Source organism: Plodia interpunctella, chromosome Z, assembly GCF_027563975.2.
Source record: "Plodia interpunctella isolate USDA-ARS_2022_Savannah chromosome Z, ilPloInte3.2, whole genome shotgun sequence".
Classification (NCBI taxonomy): Eukaryota; Metazoa; Arthropoda; class Insecta; order Lepidoptera; family Pyralidae; genus Plodia; species Plodia interpunctella.
The window spans coordinates 2428293-2449264 of NC_071324.2; the positions used below are offsets into that span (position 1 = coordinate 2428293).

Consider the following 20972-nt stretch of genomic DNA (forward strand, 5'->3'; position numbering starts at 1 on the left):
AAGTATGAACAGTGAACTTTAGAGCAATTATAGCGGTTGAAAGTTGTAATTCGATGACAATGCACTCCGAGCATTCGTCATTCATCCGTGGACCGAACTTTTGAAATACTATTAAAGAATTTTCAATTTAATAAATTCATTTAAATTCAATTTGAGTCGAGAGATTTGTGAAATTACTTATGACAAAACGTCGAGAGCTCGGTTTTTAGTTTCGAACAATTATTATTTTCATGATCGTTCTAGCGAACGCTCTATTAAGATGCTCGTATTGTTAGTGTAGGTAGCACTTCTAAAAGAATTTTCTTTTACTGTCAGTACACCCAAGTCTACTTAGAAGATTATTATTGTAATAGAGGGTGAGGCATCACAAAAAACGGCGTAATAAAATTGATAAGCCTACCGATCAGTTTTTAGTATTTTGCGTGTGAAACCATTCGAAAATATAATATACAAAGAACTATCAGTATCAATAGTAATATTCTCGGCAAAATTACCACGTAAAATAAATCTGCTTTTTTCCTAGCTTCAAAGTTTGACTGAGTTCCATGGAATGTTCGAGAACTACGCAGAACAATCCCCTAAATGAACACGTAGAAGAAAAGGAAGATCGATACTATCTTTCCTGACATTTTTATAAATCCTCGGATATTGAGAAGCGTTGTGTTAAGTAACTATCGTATTTATTAAATACTAAATGCCCGCGGCTTCGCCCGAGTAAATTTCCCACGGGAACAGTTATTTTTCTAGGGTGAAGTGTCCTATGTCCTTTTCTATATTCGAAACTAAACAATATGTATGTAAAATTTTATGAAAATAGATCGAGTAGATAGAGCATGAGGAGGTAACAAATAACTTGGTTTCGCATTTATAATATTAGTTCAGATTCTGTTACGGCTTCGCCAGCGCGATTTCTATGCGAAAGCGGAACAGTCATGATTTTCATACAAACTTTCACACCCCATTATCATTCGGGGGTTGATTTTTGAAAATAATCAACCTATGTTTGAACATTACAACAGCTCACATGACGCGCGATGCCGGCTCGAATCGAATATATATTTTCACGCCCTTATTGATGAACTTCACGTAGACCCTAGGGTAAATCGTGTAGATCATTCCACAGCCTAAGAGAACATACTTACGTTATTAGTGTGTGCTAATGTAATTCCTGCCTGGCATGTGGCTCACACCTTATAATAGGATCACTGATCGAGCCTATGGCCGAAATGTACCAGGTTCGAATCCTACTCGTGCCCCATGAGTTTGTATACCAATCTGACTCATGTATAGTGGTTTTTATAGATTACAACTTGCTTCCAGGGAATGAAAACATTGTGAGGAAACCTGCACACTGGACATCCTGTGTGCAGGTTACCTCACAATTTAAGTTTAGTTTAAGTTCACTGCCTGTTGGTGATAACCACTTGAAAATCCGTACAGTACCTACATTTAGAGTTTGTTGCAAACAGACAGGCAGAAATATAGACAGACGCGGCAGAGGACATTGTTTTATAATATTTAAGGATATAATAAAGTAGGATCTTTTGTAATTTGATTAAAACTAAATTAATAAATGTACATTTTAATTTATATCAACAATAATCATTCACCGAATAATAAAAAGCGAGTTTTATCATATTAATTACTTATCAAGATTCTTTTCATCCACTGCCTTTTGTGGAAATTTGCACACTGTTTGACATTCAGTTCAAATGTGGTCAAAAAGAAAAACTGAACTAATCTATGTTTTCTAGTTTGTTTAGGACAATATATAAGCAGCACAGATGTATGGTGTATATGTAACTGCTATATTGTAGGATTATTAAATTAAGAGTGTTATTACGCCATCGTCAATCGTAACTCTAAATATTAATTTTCATAGCAAAACTAGTGCCGTGAAATTAGTTTCGTTTCTTTCAACTGTATCTTCGTTTTATGCAATATCAAAATTTACATTGACACCAAAATTATTTGATCAACGAAACTAGTTTCATGGCCCTAACGCATAGACCACCGCCACTGAAAAATCTCTAAGTTTAATAAATTCACGACATGTCTTTGCATAATAAATTAGGATTTAAATACTGATTCAGGTCGTTGAATGTATATGTTTTTGTCTTTTTCTTATTGTAGTTTAAAGCTTCACACAATCTGCAAAGGTGATAAGACTGGGTGCCCAAATAGCCGTGTTCATTTCTCACTTCAAAATCGTTCCTCCACAAATGATAGGATAAATATTCCTCTTTATTTTCATACGTATTAATTATCTTTTCGGCGAGATCCTTATGTGTCATGTTGTTATTCCAATGTATATAAGAATTTGGAGGCAACAAAGTTTTGGCGTCGTGTTCCGTAGCTCCAATAATGATTGGGATAGCGCCCTTGGAATAAGCATTTCGGAAAACTTTCTCTGTTATATATTGACTACACATAGCATTTTCTATCACCAAGTAAAAGTAATATTTCTTCAGTGCGGGGCAATCTTTCTTAAAGTGACCGGGACACCTGCAATGGTTATTCAGATTAAATTGATATTTATGTATATTATGTCTGTATATTATCAAAATGATATTTGAGTACTATGTATAACTTGTTAAAAATATTTTCAATCTTTTCTGGGCCTATAGCTATATTTGAATATCTGGGCTTTCGCTACTCTTGGGAATTCGACAAATAAGTACTACTTACTGACGTTTCAGAAATTTGTCACGTGAACACCCCCCATACACATCTACTTGTATATATTCCCGTAGATTTTCCAAAAAATTCATTCTAAATTTGATACAGTGAGACGTGACTAGTGCCACGAGCACCTCTGGTCGTTTGGCACTCAGATTTGGTATTAATTTAGAAATAGTCTTTTCTGAAACTTCTGGATATAGACGTTTTCGCAAAGGCACTGTGCGGCCGTACGGCACGGGGACGTCTGAAATTGTTCTGAAAAAAAAGCTCCGGTAAATTATTCATTTCTTAGGATGTCGTACTCATAGGGCAAGAATCCCTATTAATATATCACCATTCTGTTAGTCACTCCATTAGAAGGCTCTTTTTTATTTGAAACAATAATAAAGATTGATATATTTTATCGCTAGCTATTATTTAAATTGAAAAAATAGATTAACCATACGTTTTTGCTAACGACGATTTTAAGAGTTTGACCATTAAAAGCTGTAATCTACCAGTATACCAAATAGATTTAGGGAGAAATGGAACAGTTGGATTTAAATACTTTGTATTGTAGCGAGGTCTATTGCGGTCAAATTTTTAATCTGGTTCTCTAGCACTTATCCCATCTATATAAATGCGTATATTACGTATTTTTTTATAATTTACCTGTACGTCATAGACCAATTGAAAACGTTCTCCCATTCCTTCAAATCTGGTCTCTTCTTGCTCAGTGAGAAAGCGTTTCTGGGAGATTCGTCTTCGAGGAATACCCAAATCTGTCTTTGGTTCCTGTTTTCGACTATAGGAATTTCTCCCTTCTGTATGTGGACGAGAACTACATCGACCGTGTTTATTTTACTATCATTTCCTGTGAAAATGCAGTTACTAACGCTGCACTTATCCAGAATTCTTCTTTTGCCTCTGTAAAAAAAAGGAAAAAATTACCAACCTTTTGTAACAGCCTACATTTTCTCAGGATCTTTTTATACAATCATATCAATTACATCAATTGTGCAGTCATCATAACATCGAAATAAACTCAATTAACAGATACAGATGTCAGTTTATACAAAAATTATATTAACAGGTTACATACATTTTGCCTTTGAAACTATAAACGTGTCGATTTTTGAGCCAATACCAATATTTCCAAAACAGTATAACAAAAGTTCGATGTTTCTTTTTCTTAAATTTATTCTTATGCTCCATTTTGAACAATATTGATCCCAGATTCGATGTCTTCCAAAACTGAAAAAAATTGTCCAATAGATTCATATTACTATAGGTATTAGTGATATAATTTAATTTATAAATATGCTATCAATTAAGTGTGAATGTTTGTCTGTAACGCTTTCACGTGTAAAATGTTAGGCCGATGATGATGAAATTCGGTGTAATTGTTAAAGATATTTTTATAAATCAACCCCAAAAGGTTTATATGGGCTTGACGGATATAGAGGTTAAAGTATTGAAAAATATAGAAGCTACTTTAAAACTTACGCTGACAAAAATGCAAGGTACAGTTAATTTTAAAATTTACCTTTCGCCGCCAAAAGTATCGTTCTATTGTCAAATTGTGATCAATATTATTTTTGTCCATTGCTAATAAAGAGCTCTCTGCCTTTGGAGAAGTTCTATCATGATCATAGGCATGATAACGGACTATTTCAATAACAAATAATATATTAAAACTAATTAAAAGTTGTACATACAAAGTTTTTCTTTGATACATAAAATATCTTTTAAACACTACACACATTTTTCACATACAAATTACAGTATCCTAAAAACAATATAAGATTTAATAAAATAATTATCAATTAAATATTTCTTCTATATCCCTTACGGGGTTAACAGAGTCAAGAACTGCGTGACTATGAATAGTAAAAACACTTTTTGTCTTTCTATCACTTGCATGACACGTTAGTTTTCTGACCAACTTGCAGTAGTAATGAATTCTGAATGAAGCAATCATTGTTTGCACAACTAGTTGTACTGTAACGCCTATGAGAACCAACATAATTTCCGTTTGTGTACTTACGATCAACAGTTTATACAATTTCACATATACTAGCACCGGAATCCGTGTAGAAACAACTAACTACCGTTTAGCTTACATCCGAAACATCGATTTTTAATGCGACTTTTATCGGTCGGGTGAAACCATAATAAATTACACATCTAAACCTTGCTCAGGAATTACACTATCTATTGGTTGATTACTGCATGAAAATCCATGCATCAGTTTTTGAGTTTATCCGAACAGACAGACAGACAGACAGACGCGGCATTAGACTTTGCTTTATAATATGTAAGAACTTGTGTAAAACCGTTTAATTGTGGTTAAACAATCTAAACCTTAATTAGGAATCACACTATCCATTATTTAAAATTCGTCTGATAGTCGTTTTGAGTTTATCGCGTTCATACAGACAGACGCGAGAGTTTTCATACCATCGTTTTCATAATTCAACCTTCTGGAACTAAAACATCGTAAGGAAACTTACACACCGGTTTGCACCCTATATATTTTGAATACTCAACCAGATAAATATGATACTACTTGTCGCGCGCAGATAGTTGCAAAGATCGCGGTAGGTAGTAGCAAAAGTCATATCAGATGTCTTAGTCAGATCTCTTTAGGCGACTTGAAATCGTACACCAGAGTTAGGTTACATTAAAAGCTTTTATTTAACTTGCAAAGTTGCTTACTTTTATATATGTTCGGGTGGAATCTTGCTACTCAATTTGGAAGCAACCAATCTTCAACCGATTGAACTGAAATTTTGTACACACGTTTAGTTTGGATAATATACGACAAGCTGTGTGACGTCATTCGAAATCCAATATGGCGGAACATACATGTTCACACAGGAATAGTTATTTTTATGCACTTCTGCAATATGGATATGATGAACAGACTCAGAAATCTAGCCAGCGATAACTAAAAAATAAAAAAATACCTTTTTTTTAAAAAAAAAGAAGAAAAGACCTTTTTTTTTTTAATAATAGCTAGTACCTATTTAATTGAGTAAAATAATATACTCAACTACGAATGGGTATATATATATATATATAATACTTATATATTATAGCAGGTAGTCAAAATTTTAAAGGAAATTTTTATTTTCTTTTTGGAGCATTTTTTAAGTTTTTTAAAAGTAAAGAAGGACAAATAACAGCTTTGGTAAAGTAAAAAAAAAAACATTGTGAGAGAAACTAAGTACATGTATCTGTGAAGTTTCTAACCAATCCGGAAACTAGGAATAATCAAATGGACTCGGTAACCCTTAGGGTGTCTGATATGAATTCCAAATGCAACCTTATTTGCAGCTGAGAGGGCGGTAAACTTGACAAATATATCTTGCTCTGTTATGCCAAAGTTTGATGATTTATCCGAAGGTGACTTATGAGCTCTTTTATTTATAACAGTAACTATTTATAAGACGTCTAAGAATCTACGCAACAAATTAAATATTTCAACTACTAATGATGAAACTAACGACAGTAAAATTGCTGCCAAAATACACTAACATTTAATAATGAGCTATAGAGCTCTCAACGCGTATCCTGTGTCATAACTGTGAGGCCACGACGCCTTCAGGCAACTTTAATAATATTAGTACTAATGATTATACGATAGCGCCTGATGCCATCCCTCTTTGGGAATGCAATGCTGCTGGGAGGTCGATAAAGCTATTTTTATCTTTATGATAAGAAACTAAAAGCTAATTGCGAGTGATAATTTTGGAAGAGTCATCTTAATAGAAACTAATAGTATTTTGATATTTATTTAACATTATACAGGATTACTGGTATCTAACGCCTAACCTTTCAAAGGCGCATAAGGTACCTTTTATAGTTTTAATGTCGTTTCTATAAAACGTTAACTCTATGTTCGATTCCGCTACACAGCGCTACTGTACTGTCTCGCTCGTGTTGCTTGGCTCACTTAAGTTAAGATGAGTATATTCGCAGATTAAATTATCTTTTTTTATATGAAAAAAAAAACTACGAGTCACGAAAAGTCGTGGAATAAAAGTTAAATAAAAAAAAACTAATAAAAGTCTTTAGGAGGTTTTGTGTTTGATTCCAGCCAACACCTGTGTATAGGTATAATGTTGAAACATATTTAATTGGGGAGGAGTGAATTATTTTTAGTAAATCTTGAATTTCCTACATTAATTTTGACGACCTCGGTGGCGCAGTGGTAAAATTCTTGCCACTGAACCGAGAGGTCCCGGGTTCGATCCCCGGTCGGGTCATGATGGAAAACGATCTTTTTCTGATTGGCCCGGGTATTGGATGTTTATCTATATATGTATTTGTTATAAAATATAGTATCGTTGAGTTAGTATCCCATAACACAAGTCTCGAACTTACTTTGGGGCTAGCTCAATATGTGTGGTTTGTCCTCATTTATTTATTTATTAATTAGCGCCACTGTAAAATTTCAGCAGATTTAAGAAATTTTTTGAGGTGGCGCATTGACTACCTATTGAAGTTTTGAAGAAAAGAGAAAAAGAAAATTTACCGAAGAGGCAAAGTGAGAGGTCGCATTATATACGCCACGGCGGCTTTTTATAAAACGTCATTGAATGAAAGGAAATGGCAAGAAGGGCTCAGAACAGAGAGCGAGAGCTAGTTATATGAAACAAAAAAGTAAGCGACTTGTGGTATTACGAATGAGTAGTGTAAGTTACACTGACAAATCTGACTTTGACTTTAATCAGCGCGCCGCGTATTTGGCATTTTTCTGAGTTGACCTCAATGTTAACTGGTGCAACCAAATCTTAGAAGTTGCATTTATTAACTAGCAGCACATCCTGGATTCGCTCTTGTAATGCCATAATAAATTATACACCTCACTTTCCTCTCGAATTAAAACTATTTATGTAAAAAAATCCGGAAGCTACTTTATACACTATGTAGGGGAAAAAAACATAACGATTCTTATTTATATGATGGGAAAAAACTAACTTCTATAATTTATAGTGTTATCGGCCCGGGTCTTGGATGTTTATCTATATATTTATTTGTTATGAAATATAGTATCGTTGAGTTAATATCCCATAATACAAGTCTCGAGCTTACTTTGGGTCTAGCTCAATCTTTGTCATTTGTTCTAATTTATTTAATTGTGATGTATTTATACTTAATATTCAATTTTGTAGCACATATTTTATGAACGCAATAAAACTTAAAACTAAGTACAAACACGAACAAAAAACTCGTATAAGCCCATAAAATGTAATAAAAATTTATGTAACAGCCTCTGTAATATTTTACTCCAGTATATCGCATCGAATATATATGATCTAAAAAGTGTGTTCGTTATTTTTATACTATTGGTCAAGCTAACAGTATTTTTTACCTAGGGTTTTATATTCAGAAAGTACTAGATGAATCCCGACGCTATGCTTTCATTACAATCCCACGTTTAAAAGAGTAACAATTCAGTCACATCCGTCAATAACATAAGACAACTGATAGGACGAATAGGACTATAGACGAATGAATCTTCTAAAATAGCATTCCCAAGAAGTGTTGATGAAAGGCTGGCTAATAAAATCACAGTCGAATCTTCAAAATTGTAAGGATTATTTTTACAGCCCCGAAGTTAATAGAAAAACACTCAAAAATTAATAGTGAGGTAACAAAACCCAGTACCATCTAGCCTAACTATAATTCGAAAAAAATGGCACAGAAAAAGCCACGGAGTCCTCACTGAAAAGACTGAAAATGTCAAGTCGATCCACCGGAATTTTTCATAAATGTACGAAAAGAAAGGAAATATGCAGGGGACAGGGCAACCCTCTATGATTGTGATATGATATAATATGATATTGGTGCTGGTTAGCAATAGCTAGTAGTTTGTAGCTTTGGTAAATATCATTCAATTTAAAATATGACGTGAAAAAGTGCCTGTGAAGGCCTAATTTCTGAATAAACGATTTGATTTTGATTTTGGCAGCATCAACACGCTCATGTAGGCGCAGTGCAAACAGTGTAGATAGTCCCATACTAAAACATTAGATGACTACATGTGACCACGAGTGCTATTTAGTTTGTAAGGTAATAACTTTATTTTTTAGTAGCGATATTATGTACTATTGATGCCTGATTCGGATTTATTATTGCATACTAATATTATAAAGAGAAAAGATTTGTATTTTTGTTTGTAACGCATAAATTTAAAAACTACCACCACGAATGAAAAAATGCCGAAAATTGACAGAGAGACAGACAATACATTCAGGTGCCTCTAGTTTATTTTTTTTTAATGTATCTTTCAGGTTTCTATTTTTCGCAAGTTGCTGCCAATCCTTATCGAAGGCCGACAGTTCGTCAGACCGTCGCAACTTCGGCTTGCTTTTTATACGTGCAGTAAATTTTTTTCGTATTTTTCCTGAAGCCATGTGATAAGAAAGCGTCACTTTTCACATAAAACCTGTTCTGACATATTGCATAAAGAGTATTCGTACCCACTTACTTTGTACACGTATGCTCTCGGTCGGGACTTTCACAGCGTTCACGCCGTCTTGGGCGGCGGCTTGCAGCTTAACTACAGCTTTAAAAGTACACACATAGAATTACAGCACTTTTATTACACTACTATTCTTGCTTTATGTGTACTAGCTTTTGGCCGCGGCTTCGCCCGCGTGATTTCCCACGGGAGCAGTTATTTTTTCAGAATGTAAAGTTTTGCCTTCTGTTAGTCCGATAATATATTCCTTAATAATATCCGATAATTTATAGTCCTTAATTATTTTATTAAATATCTTCTATATACTCATAGCCTACTTATAGTTTCATTATATGTCACTGCCGACACGATTAGTAGCTATGTAATCAAAGCTCGAAAGTATGAAAAATATAATCAACCTACTCTACAAATTACTCCTTCTATTCTGTAAACGTATGCTAATTTCATGGTTTAAAATGAAGTTGAGGTCAAGTGTAGACGTTAAGCGATATGCTATCAGTTCGTTCTGAAAGTCTAGATCTAACAATTAATTAAAGTGAACTGCCGGCACTGGCCTAGATTACAAGGTCGGTTACATCACAATCGAAGGTTAGGAATTCCTTTTTGGTAGGGTTATTTACAAGTGAATTAATCTAAGTCTTAGATTAATAATTCTTAGATTGTTAGAATTTGCTCGGTGTCATCAAGAATGCTATGCATGACATTTATTGTACGTATTACACTTAATTTAGATATTATGAAGTAAGAATAGATGATGATTAGTAGTGTAGGAGAAAATATAGGTAAGCGCACGCTGGGCTCCGATTCTCTATGTCTGAGGAAGGAACCGACGCAACGCTTAGATAAAATAGTCAGCGCCTTTTTTTACGTTACTCTCCTAATAACTATCTGTTTCCGTGTAATTTTTCTCTTGGTTCCTTCTACCTATTAAAAAAAACTCGCATCAAAATCCGCTTCGTAATTTTAATGATCTTAACACACATAGAGATAAGCAGATGGAAGCTACTTTATTTTCTACTATTGTAGTAATTTACGGACAGGAGTGTATAAATACATTATTATGTTCAATTTTAATTCAATTATTCAATAAAGATGTTAATTTTACTACCAAAATTCCCATGAGGAAGCATCTCACTTGCGTAGTTAATGCTTCCATGTGAAACTTTGCCAAAAACTAAGTTGCTTACATTGCCGAAAACTTTGTTAGCGTCTACCTGTTACGAACTATTCCCGATCGTCTCCATCGGTTTCTGCATAGTTTAGCGGATAATTGCATTAAGTAAATTGCATCTCGACCGTTCAAGTTCGTCGACGTACAAGGCAAGGATATTTGGATCAGCGATCGAAATTTGAACTTGTACAATGTCAATAACTCTTTGTAAAAAAAACACAAAGACAAATATTCTCTTATCTTATATCTTAATCTAGGAGCCTACCCTTACGCATAAAGCCACGAATACATTAGGAAACATTTGACGCGCGATATATCGTTCTTTACCATTCATTTCAATTCAAATACGTGAGATCGAAGATGTGCTATTTATTTCACTCGAATTAATGGTAATCAGTGAGAAAGGAGGCATGTTGCGCGTCAAATACCCCCTAGTGTATTCGTGGTTGAATTACAATAATAATAATTATCATAGTATCTTGTAACGTTGTTTTCCATACAGTCGCATCCCTCAAGGCTGAGGATCGTGATCCTTATGTTGTACAACGACTTTCTTGGGAATATTAATGTAGTGGTCTGCCATTGCCATCTTCATTTCACACACATTTTTTTACTGGAAGCGATTAGTATTCGATGAAATTGCATATGACTCAGATTGGAATATAGACGGACGTGGCACAAGTAGGATTCGAACCTGGGACCTTTCGGTTTATAGGCGGGCGTCATTATCATTGAACCACCTATTATCTTACTTATCTTAGATCTTGTCAAATATTTATTTTTACCGACTTACCTTACTGTTGTGAATCCCATATTAATATGATATAGTAACAATGACAAGCAAGACAAGCGTAAAAAGTAACTCTAAGCTTTTTCGCTGTAAGCTCTGTTGCCAAACGGACTACAAAAGCTTTAAAAGCTGAGCGTTTCGCACGCGAGTGAGCGGCCGTGACCTGGTTGTGTTGTCACGATATGTTTTATTGCAAAGCTAATTTAAGTAGCATTGATATACTGTCATTATTTTTTTAAATTCGAAAGTTTTCCGTTCTACGTCGCGTGATTTATATTTGATGGGCAAACAAAATTCAATGATTTGATGGACAATCAAAATAAAAAAAATACAGCCCCTGGGCAAAAGCTATTAATAAATGAACGTACAGAAAATACACTATACTATGTTTCCGTCTTTTTTAAAGATTTTTACAGTAACCACTCACGTGCTACACGGCAATCAAACGTGAAACATTCTATAAACTCATTTTAAACCTCTAGGTATAATTAAATAGTTAATTTAAAACGACCTTATATTTTTTTTATTATGACCTAATAATTTTGTCGATAATGTTACGTGCTCGCATAACTTTACGCCAGTTACACACTATCGCGGAACTCTGACAGAATGCCCTTTTAACTTTTAGTTACCGCAAGGCAACATTGTATGTATCATTGAAATGTTAGGCAATAGTGCATAGCCGGCATTATGTTAATCCCGTAGGCAACACCAGTTCACGTGTTGACGCACGGATCGCCAGTTTCACACTAACTTCGAGAGACTTAATTGTCTAAAGCAACAGAATCGGCACTCGAGTTTGTTCTCACTTGAATACCACGCCAACGAAATTCTTGATTGCTCCTAACTACAATAAGCCCTCAGTGCTTAGATGCTGTGGCGTGAACAGAGACGCAATGCTCCCGGGATATTATTATACAAATATATTCCGGATATCTTTGCATTATACGTACCTACTACTTGTATTGTTTGTTAGACATGAAACACAAACTAATTTGTAAGTTACAAAGGAACATAAGTCATAAATTAAAAAGGTATTCAAACACAAATGAGCTACTTATTATTAAATCATACAAATACTATCTAAATCGTTCTAACCGATGCTAAAACCAACCTTTTCTTTCTAAAGCTACGCAGATTATTTAATTCATAAAAGACTTCATCGTTACATACATAAAATTACCTAATAAAAACAAAGACAAAATAGGAAAAGACAAATGAAGTTAAACTTTTTATTAACATAAATTTAAATTCCATGAACAAACGCTTTATGTTAAATAAAAATAGTTTTTATTTATTTTCTCTGGGTCTTTGAGGCTTTGCATGGGGCCAACATATAGGGGCCTTGTGAGACGATTGTTCTAAAATGAATTTTTCAAAAAGCGCAAAGCTATTAAGTAAAAAAATGGATGTATGTGATTATTCTGTTGCATTTTGAAGAATTATTAAATTAATATTTTTTTAAATCACATCATTATAAAATATTTTAATCAATCTTTTGCAAGATGTACATAACATGGGGTTAGATTCAGAAGAAACTTAAAGTGGTTGGTCTATTACGGCTTTTTATTTTGAGCTACAGTGATCAAGCCTGACAATTTTACAAAGATTAAAAAGGTTGTTATAATGGTTTTAGCCCTTTGCTAACATACATAAATCCTTATAAACAAATTTTTTATCCGGGAGTTTATTGATATTTCTCTATTTTACGAAGAAAACTGTGATTAGAAGTTATTTGTTAATTAAAAATAATGACGTGCAAATTGAAATGAATAAATATATATTTTATTATTATTCTCTCTCTCATCGTTCCGTCATGAATTACTCATTTTAAATACCTTAACCTTTAAACTAGCTGCGGTTTTGCGACCGGTCACGTCAACCCTATTTGGTAATTCTTTTCTTGCCTATCAACTTTCAGGGCTTTTTATCTATTCGTCGCCTCGTGCGATATCCAAGGGAAGGTTGTGGTAATGTTCTTTATTGGGAATCACACGTACTTGCATGCTTCAAGTACCTATGTATATCGTTGGAAGCCTTTGTAACATGCAGATGTCATTATTTTTGGTGTAATATGCAATATTGTATTACGATTGCCTAGATGTCTCGTAAATTTCTATTTCGACATTCATACCATCAGTCTTTGGCGAACAAGGAATTTTTAAGTTTATCACTTAAAAAATCCTTGTTCGCCTCGTATGAATGAATAAATAAAAAATAAAAATCTACTGTGTGTTTATAAATGGTAGATATCAATGTATAGTATGTGATCCAAGGGTAAGCGAAGTCAGATAAGTCGGTATACGACCAATTTCCCTCCCAACCATCTGGATCCGCTGGCGTCTGGCCAGCATCATCCCGCCAAGATGTAATGGCTTGTCTGTCACTTAAATAATGTTCTTGAATTTAAATGTATGACTGTGTATGTGTGACTGAAATAAGTTTGTTTGGTTAACTAATGGTACTCCTTGTTAAATAAAACTGTAAGTGGCCTTTGTCTGTAGATATGTGTCTGTGACGACATCCGTGGCCTAATGGTCACCATGCCGGACTGCTACACTGGAGGTCCCGGTTTCGATTCCCGGTCAGGTCAACGCGGAAAATGATATTTTTCATATTGACCTGGGTCTTGGATGTTCATCTATATATGTATATGTTATAGAATATAGTATCGTTGAGTTAGTATCCCATAACACAAATACTTATGGGATTAAAGATGTCACACATTTATTAAATTTTTGTCTCTCTGTATGTTTGAAATTCTTGTGTCTGTTCCGTTTTCACAACTTAACCGCTCTAGTTAAAGACCCCGTTCAAACTAGGCTACTTTTTTTTCAAAAATCAACCCCCAAAATGACTATTAGGGGGGAAAATATTTATGGAAATCATGTCTTTTCCGCTTGCGTTAATAAATTAAACGAGGCCGCAACCGCAGTCAAAAGTTAGTAATGTTATACCTTAGGTAGGTATAACATTATATATACGCAGGTTCCATTTCTATCTGGCTTTTATTATTCATATTTCTGCGTAAGTAACATGTGTATTACTCATACTCTGAGTGGTTTTGAGTCCCACGAGAAGGAAACTACTCTTCATAAAATTGTTCCTAGTTTTTCAATTTTTTATAACCAACATTATTCAATCTTGAATAATTTTGGTTATAAAAAAATATTTCCGGCCTGCGGGAACTAGTAGTCATTTGGTAGATACCAGAAAGATAACAAATCAGATGTACTTTATTAAATACTAGCTGCGCCCCGGGGCTTCGCTCCCGTGGGATTTATAGCCTATATAGCCTATAGCAATCTTGGCTAATGGGGAAAGAATTTTTGAAATCGGTTCAGTTGTTTCGGAGATTACCCGCCTCAAACATACAAACTCACAAACACTTACCTCTTTATAATAATAGTATAGATTAGCTGCGCCCCGGGGCTTCGGTGCCGTGGCAATTTCTGGATAAAAAGTTTGTCAGGAAGTATGTGAAATGAATGAGTATGAAAAGAATGAGTAACAAATATATATATATATATATATATATATAATATATATTTGTTTGTTGTTGTGAATCTACTGGACCGATTGTTATGAAATTTGGTACACGGGTACAATATAACCTGGAATAATACATAGAATAATTTTTCAGGCAACTAGTTATTTATATTTCAATATTCAACACATGGAAAAAATATCCTACTATAATTTTCTGCCCCGGTACGAAAAATATCGTAGTTCCGGGGCTGATGGTCGGAAGAGAGAATAAAGCTGTTTGCATACTCTATTATACCGGTTTGTTTGTACTTAGTCGGACTTATAGAAATTTATAACAGGAAACTTTTTCCGTCTGATGAGCACGAAGCAATATTGTTTTGTGTTTGCAATAAAAACTTTCTATGGACGAGTAGATAAAAGCTTTATGAAACAACAAACAAATAAACAAAGTTATTATATTAGTTAGGATACTTTGGACGGATTCTGAAAGAGTGTGTGGCATGTGGGAACAAAATTGTTTGGCTATGTCGCTCCCGCCTGACCCTGGCAGGAAACCCAAGAAATTAAGGCTTGATGTCGTCAAGGATGATATGCGTGCCAATGGTCTGACGACTAGGGATGATGACGACCGTGCGAAGTGGAGACGAACAAGTAGTGAAGCGGACACTGGGGTCTGACCCTCAATGGTTGAGGAAGCAAACGGGATAACGCTGAAAGAGAAAAGAATAAGAGTTTCTTGTACATTTGTACCAAAGTTAATTCGTGACACATAAAAATATTCCTTTGTACTATTTCTAAATCAAATTCGAGGGTAATTCATATTTTTCTTGTAAAAGTAAAATAATAAAACAAACAAATATACGTACCCTGGACAATGGGTATTGTGAAGTAAGGTTAATCTTATTTGTCGGCACTTGTTTTGCCTCGCCCTCAATGCAGCTTTGTCTGTCTGTCGGTCTGTAATATTACATTGTGACTTTTAATGAGATTTCAACGGTAAAGTTTGTTTGAAAATAAAGGAAGATGGTAGTAGTGTGCGATATCAAAAAAACATATAAAGGTGACAGTCGGGTCGTTCTCAGAGGGTTTCGACCGCTGCGGCCGCGCTGTCATTACGATCCGTCAATTTTCTTGAGGAAAGATTCATTACCAAAATCAATTATTCGTAAAATGTATATTAATTACCACAGTACAGTATCATTTATTTTAAAATCAAAGAGTAAAACTAATTCTTGTCTTTGTTAAAATTTGAAAAATGGTAATGACAGCGCGGCCGCAGCATTCGGAACCCTCTGAGAACGCCCCGACTGTGACCTTCCTATTTTTTTTATATATCCGCTTGTAACACTTCGAGTTCTGGCAATGTGCCAGGCGTTTTACCCCCATACAGTTTGCAGGCTTGATTAGTTTAACACTCGTGAATGCCAAATTGCAGGGAACATAAAAATATGTGAATTTATGAGCTTGATGTGAAACATTTTAAATAAACATAGAATTTTGAGCAGGTTTTGTGATCTTCTACCGTTTTTACGCGAATTGAACCCTATTTTATTATTACGGTATTTTCAACAAGTCGACAACAAAAAGGAGATACTTCTTTTTTTGTTATGTGTGACAATTTTGGAGTCAAAAATCATAATTCTTATACAAACATAAAAGTAGAGTTTATTGCGTATTCATACATTCTTCTCCCTGTAGTGTATTTTTATATGTGTGTTTCTTTAACTTTTATTGTCTTAATTTCTCACGAACTTATCTGTTTATTCATTACGTTGCATACTGAATCTGCTGGCATCTTATATCATCTGCCAATCTTATCTCACATTTTCCAAACATAGCCTCGATTAAATTGTCTTTGAAGTAAAAAAAAAAAACTAGATCAAAATCCGTTCAGTCGTTTTGCTGCCACGGACAGATATACACGGATACGTTAAACTTATTACTCCCCTCGTAGTTTGGCTTCCAAAGCCGGTAGCAATAACGGTTATTAAAACGAGTGCGCTCGGGTTATATTGAATCGGATTCTTTGCTGAGGAATTAATCTGGATTCTGTGCAATGTAAGTGGAGCGAGCAATTTATCAGTGCACCCAAAATTTTACGAAGTAAGTAAATATAATTATACTTAGTATTTTCGGCTTCATATTCTTTATACATTCTTAATAATTTCGGTTGGGTATACTAAAAAAAGACGAAAAAAGACCGCCTGAGAACAAGATGGTCGGGCGGTTTAGAACTGGTTATTTAGTACTAAGTTACGCAATAAACAGAGATGGGTGACGAAATAAAGTGGAGCCCTTTGCCCAGCAGTGGGACCTCAAAGACTATTAAAACAATTGTAAACAAACAGAAACAAATTTAAATTATTTGATAATTTGTGTCCTAATGTATTAAACTGTTTCACGTCAAACCTCTTCTAGAAAGCTATTGCCTTTCAGCTACTAAAGCTTTATATCCCTTCATACGACACTCATGTGAGGACATACAATTAGTCCTTATATATATAGGTAGGTAGTGGAAACATTTTGGGTACACCGCTCTCCAATTTTTGATTTGATTGATTTAGAATCAAAATTCTCTCAAAAAAAAAAATGCAAAAGTCCGACGAGCATGAGTTTTTATGAAAATCAAACACGGCGAAGGGACAATTGGAATGCCTTTTGGACCGGTCCGCTGAAAAACAAATTACCGGAAAAAAACGGAAACACCACAACCAATTCGAAAATTGGTTGTGGTCAGCGCTCGCCGATTGTGGACCCGATTTAAACTCTCGTTCGCCAGTCGTCATACCATCGACAAATAAGATAAAAAAGAATGTAAACGACGTCGATGTTTTAGTTCAATGCCTTTATTTCGTCGCATGTGCACTCGATTTTTTTTCTACGTTTATGTGCATACGGAATTTACGACGACTTATATATTGTCGTATTGATTGATTTATTATTATGTGATTAATTTACTATTATCAAAAAGAAGAGGAAACCATTATTAATAATTATATATAAATGTCTTGTACATGAAAACTCAGTTAAAATTTTGAAATATTTAGAACTAAATTGTACCTACCTTTTTAAGTCTCGCTACAGATACAATTGTTAAGTTTTGTTTCTAATATAAAATTATATGCATTATTGTTTATTGTTATTCAAATAATTATATACGTGGAATATTGGCACTTCGAGATATCAAACTTGTCGATAGCTGCAAGCGCTTGTAATCCCTTCAAAATTGAGATTCAGATGACACATAGCTTATGCCTTGATCACACGGGGCGAGTGACCGGGCGAGACAATAACATGGTGCTCGCCTCGGGCAGTGAATCAAGCGACGTAGCAATTGACATGCAATTTGAGTGTGGTGTAAACACTTTCAACAATTCCTAAAAAAAATGGGTAACCATACAACTTCCCGGGTTCTAATTATTATATAAGTACAAAGCGCAGTGTTATTTTTATCGACCAAAACTTGCAACAGCCAATCAGAGTTTAACACTAAATTATACAAACATTTCTGCACTCAATATATAATCAGTGCATATGTGCTTGAAATAAATTAATAACAATTCAACAATATTGCGCAATACCAGGCACTAGGCAACCGGTGTTACGGCGTGGCGTAGCGTTTATTGTTCTATTTAGGCGAACCGAGTGCTCGCCCTAGAACACTCGCCACGTTTACTCACCACGAGTCATCAAGGCTTAACGCGGGCTGTTATCACTAGGTGGCAGACTTGAGCTAAACCGGTTGCTTTAAGCTGACTTAGCACTAACTCAATAACTTAGAAATAACATTCTGACGTTCTAGACGGTAGACAGTTTGAACTAAGTCCTAAGTCACTATCAAAGTGTAACCTCTCAAATGATAACAACAAGTCATATTTTAAACTACCTATTAGAAAACCGACATTCTTAATAATAAAAATATTGTTGATATGTAAAGATTCTAGAATTGAGCTGGAATTTAACCCACGCCCCTGTGTATCAGAGACAGTGTTCATAACAAAATATTTTTTTTTTTAATCTATAAAATGTTAAGAGACGAATTAATTCGTCTCGGTAAGTAGCTCAGTGGTTTAGAGCACCCTAATAGACACGAGGCGTGAGTTAAATTCCCGCTGCATTCCATATTTTTTAATCTCATTATTATTTCAAAAAATTGTTAAAAGGCAGTGCGAAGCGGTGGTGGTGTAATGGTTAAGACGCCCGCCTGTGGATCGAAAGGTCCCAGGTTCGAATCCTACTCGTGCCACATGAGTTTGTATACCAATCTGACTCATGTATAGCAGTTTTCATCGACCACCACTTGCTTCCGGTGAAGGAAAACATCGTAAGGAAACCTGCACACTGGTTGATCATTAACTTGTGTGTGAAATGGAGAAGGCAATGGCAAACCGCTCCATTAATAATGCTAAGAACTTTGTTGTGTGTGTTTCATTCCACGTAATCACGACCCTCAGCCATGAGGAATACGACTATGAAGAAGAAGTTAAAAAGCATGTGTGATATATGTATAACAAAAAACATTCGATCTTGGAGATAATAAAAATCTTTTACATTTTAAATAAATAGACCTACTTGGTCATCTGCTGTGCCCCGATAGAACGCGAGCGAGTGCGTGAACAAAGGGCCATAGAACAAAGGGCTGTGCGGGTATTGATGGCTTAAATTAATATTGAATCATGCGTATATTGTTGACGTAGGTAAGTGACTCGCTCAAATTAATAATATCCACTCGTGAGCTTTCCTACTATCAGAAACTATAAGACTTCCTTGCTTCTTTGTATCGTTCGAATGGATTTTTATTAGATCAAAATCTCCTCACGTGACTTGAATGGGAAACTATAAGGAATATTATCGTAAAGAAATTAGGTTTGTGTATGATGAGTTATAGTTACATAATTAAAGAGGAACATATATTTATTACTTGCGTAATTAATGTTTTCCTGTTAGCATGTTGTATATAGCAGAACATAGCTAACAGGAGAACATTACGCAAGTAACAAAACTTTTGATTTTCAACAAAAGAGGCAAAGTCGCAGTTGAATCTTCTAAATATTAGTTTATTTTCTAAGTTGACAAGGCTTCGTGGCCTCACAGCCCAGCAAGAAAAGCAGGAAACACGCGACGATGGTAAAGAAAATTGGACTTTCATGGTCAATTGCCAAAATCTTTTAAAATTCATCGTCAAATCCTATTGCCTACCTGTGCTTTGGAAGTCGACAGTAGAGTTATAATTTTTTTTACATTAATAAATGTTGTACCTATATCGTCTCAAATTTATTCATTCATAAGCTTAAATCTATCTTTACAGTTCTCACCAATGCGATAGACAATCATTTCATTTCAATTATCTATTATAACTTATAATATACAAAGCCGTTCTTATGAATTCGCTCATAGTACATGAAAACAGATCTATTATTTGTAAAAAGATTTATGAATTCGAATAACGTTTCAGTTTCATATTCACTGTTATCGATGGAAAAATACATAGTATTACATTGATCAATTTACTGCCTGCAGTATTGCATGCGCAGGGACAATTTGCTGAAATCGGGCACTGGTAAGGAAAAATGCCAAGATTGATGCTAATATAAACAATTTCTGTTTGCATTCGAAATCGATAACCTTTGCCACTGATTGATATTGTAATATTGATAGTACGATATTACATAATTTCCATATTGAATATAATACTTATGTATTTTCTTATAATATGTATTTTGGTCGATAGGATAAAGTGAAATGGCGGATATTAGCAAAATACAAGATTCCAAAACCATTTAAAATAATTTCGAAAACTAAAATACTGGATAGACTTTAAATAAGAGACGTTCATAAAAACGTTGTTATTAGGTAATATCGTAATATTTAAAAACGTTGTGCATTATCATTAAAACTAAACGTGAAACTATATAAAAATTATAATGCTTCGAAATTGCAACAAACACAGCTACCTACATAATACGTAATTACACAAATTAGTTACATAGCATACATATGTTACAAAATGTATTATCACACATCCTTACATATTATAAAACAAAGTATCCTCTGCCGCGTCTGTCTGTCTGTCTGTCTGTCTATATGTTGGCGATAAACTCAAAAACAACGCCACGGATTATCATGCCGTTTTAACCAAAAGATAGTGTGATTTCTGGGGAAGGTTTAGGTGTATAATTTATTATGTTTCTACCTATATAACATAGGTAATAATTTAGATACATTGTGCAAAGAGCGGCCTTATCGCTATCAGCATTTTCTTCCAGACAACCTTTTGGGAATAGACGAGGCAATACAAGTATAGTATAAACATAAACACACAACAAGATAAAAGCTTGTAAATCATTGTTACAAATTACAATACCGGT

General features: G+C 34.5%; 2 protein-coding genes across 11 annotated transcripts in view; one reads left to right on the forward strand and one right to left on the reverse strand.

Annotated features, from left to right (window-relative positions):
* Positions 1-20972, forward strand: part of Sh (Shaker) — a 243394-nt gene that overhangs the window by 59148 nt on the left and 163274 nt on the right. The window lies entirely within an intron of this gene.
* On the reverse strand, positions 1576-4612 carry LOC128683216 (3-galactosyl-N-acetylglucosaminide 4-alpha-L-fucosyltransferase FUT3-like). Its single transcript, XM_053768593.1, has 5 exons — positions 4208-4612; positions 3764-3915; positions 3334-3588; positions 2689-2937; positions 1576-2505 (listed from the first exon to the last, which is right to left on the reverse strand). Exons 1-5 carry the CDS (start codon positions 4424-4426, stop codon positions 2046-2048), a joined length of 1335 nt encoding a protein of 444 aa, XP_053624568.1. The 5' UTR covers positions 4427-4612; the 3' UTR covers positions 1576-2045.

Bases quoted from the DNA above. Each gene is read 5' to 3' on its own strand.
- LOC128683216 (XM_053768593.1), bottom strand. From the start codon at position 4,426: ATGTGTGTAGTGTTTAAAAGATATTTTATGTATCAAAGAAAAACTTTG. The intron at 3,589-3,763 runs GTATGTAACCTG...TTTTTTTTACAG, and splicing joins TATAGTTTCAAAGGCAAAAT to AGGCAAAAGAAGAATTCTGG. The intron at 2,506-2,688 runs GTAAGTAGTACT...TAACCATTGCAG, and splicing joins GACAAATTTCTGAAACGTCA to GTGTCCCGGTCACTTTAAGA.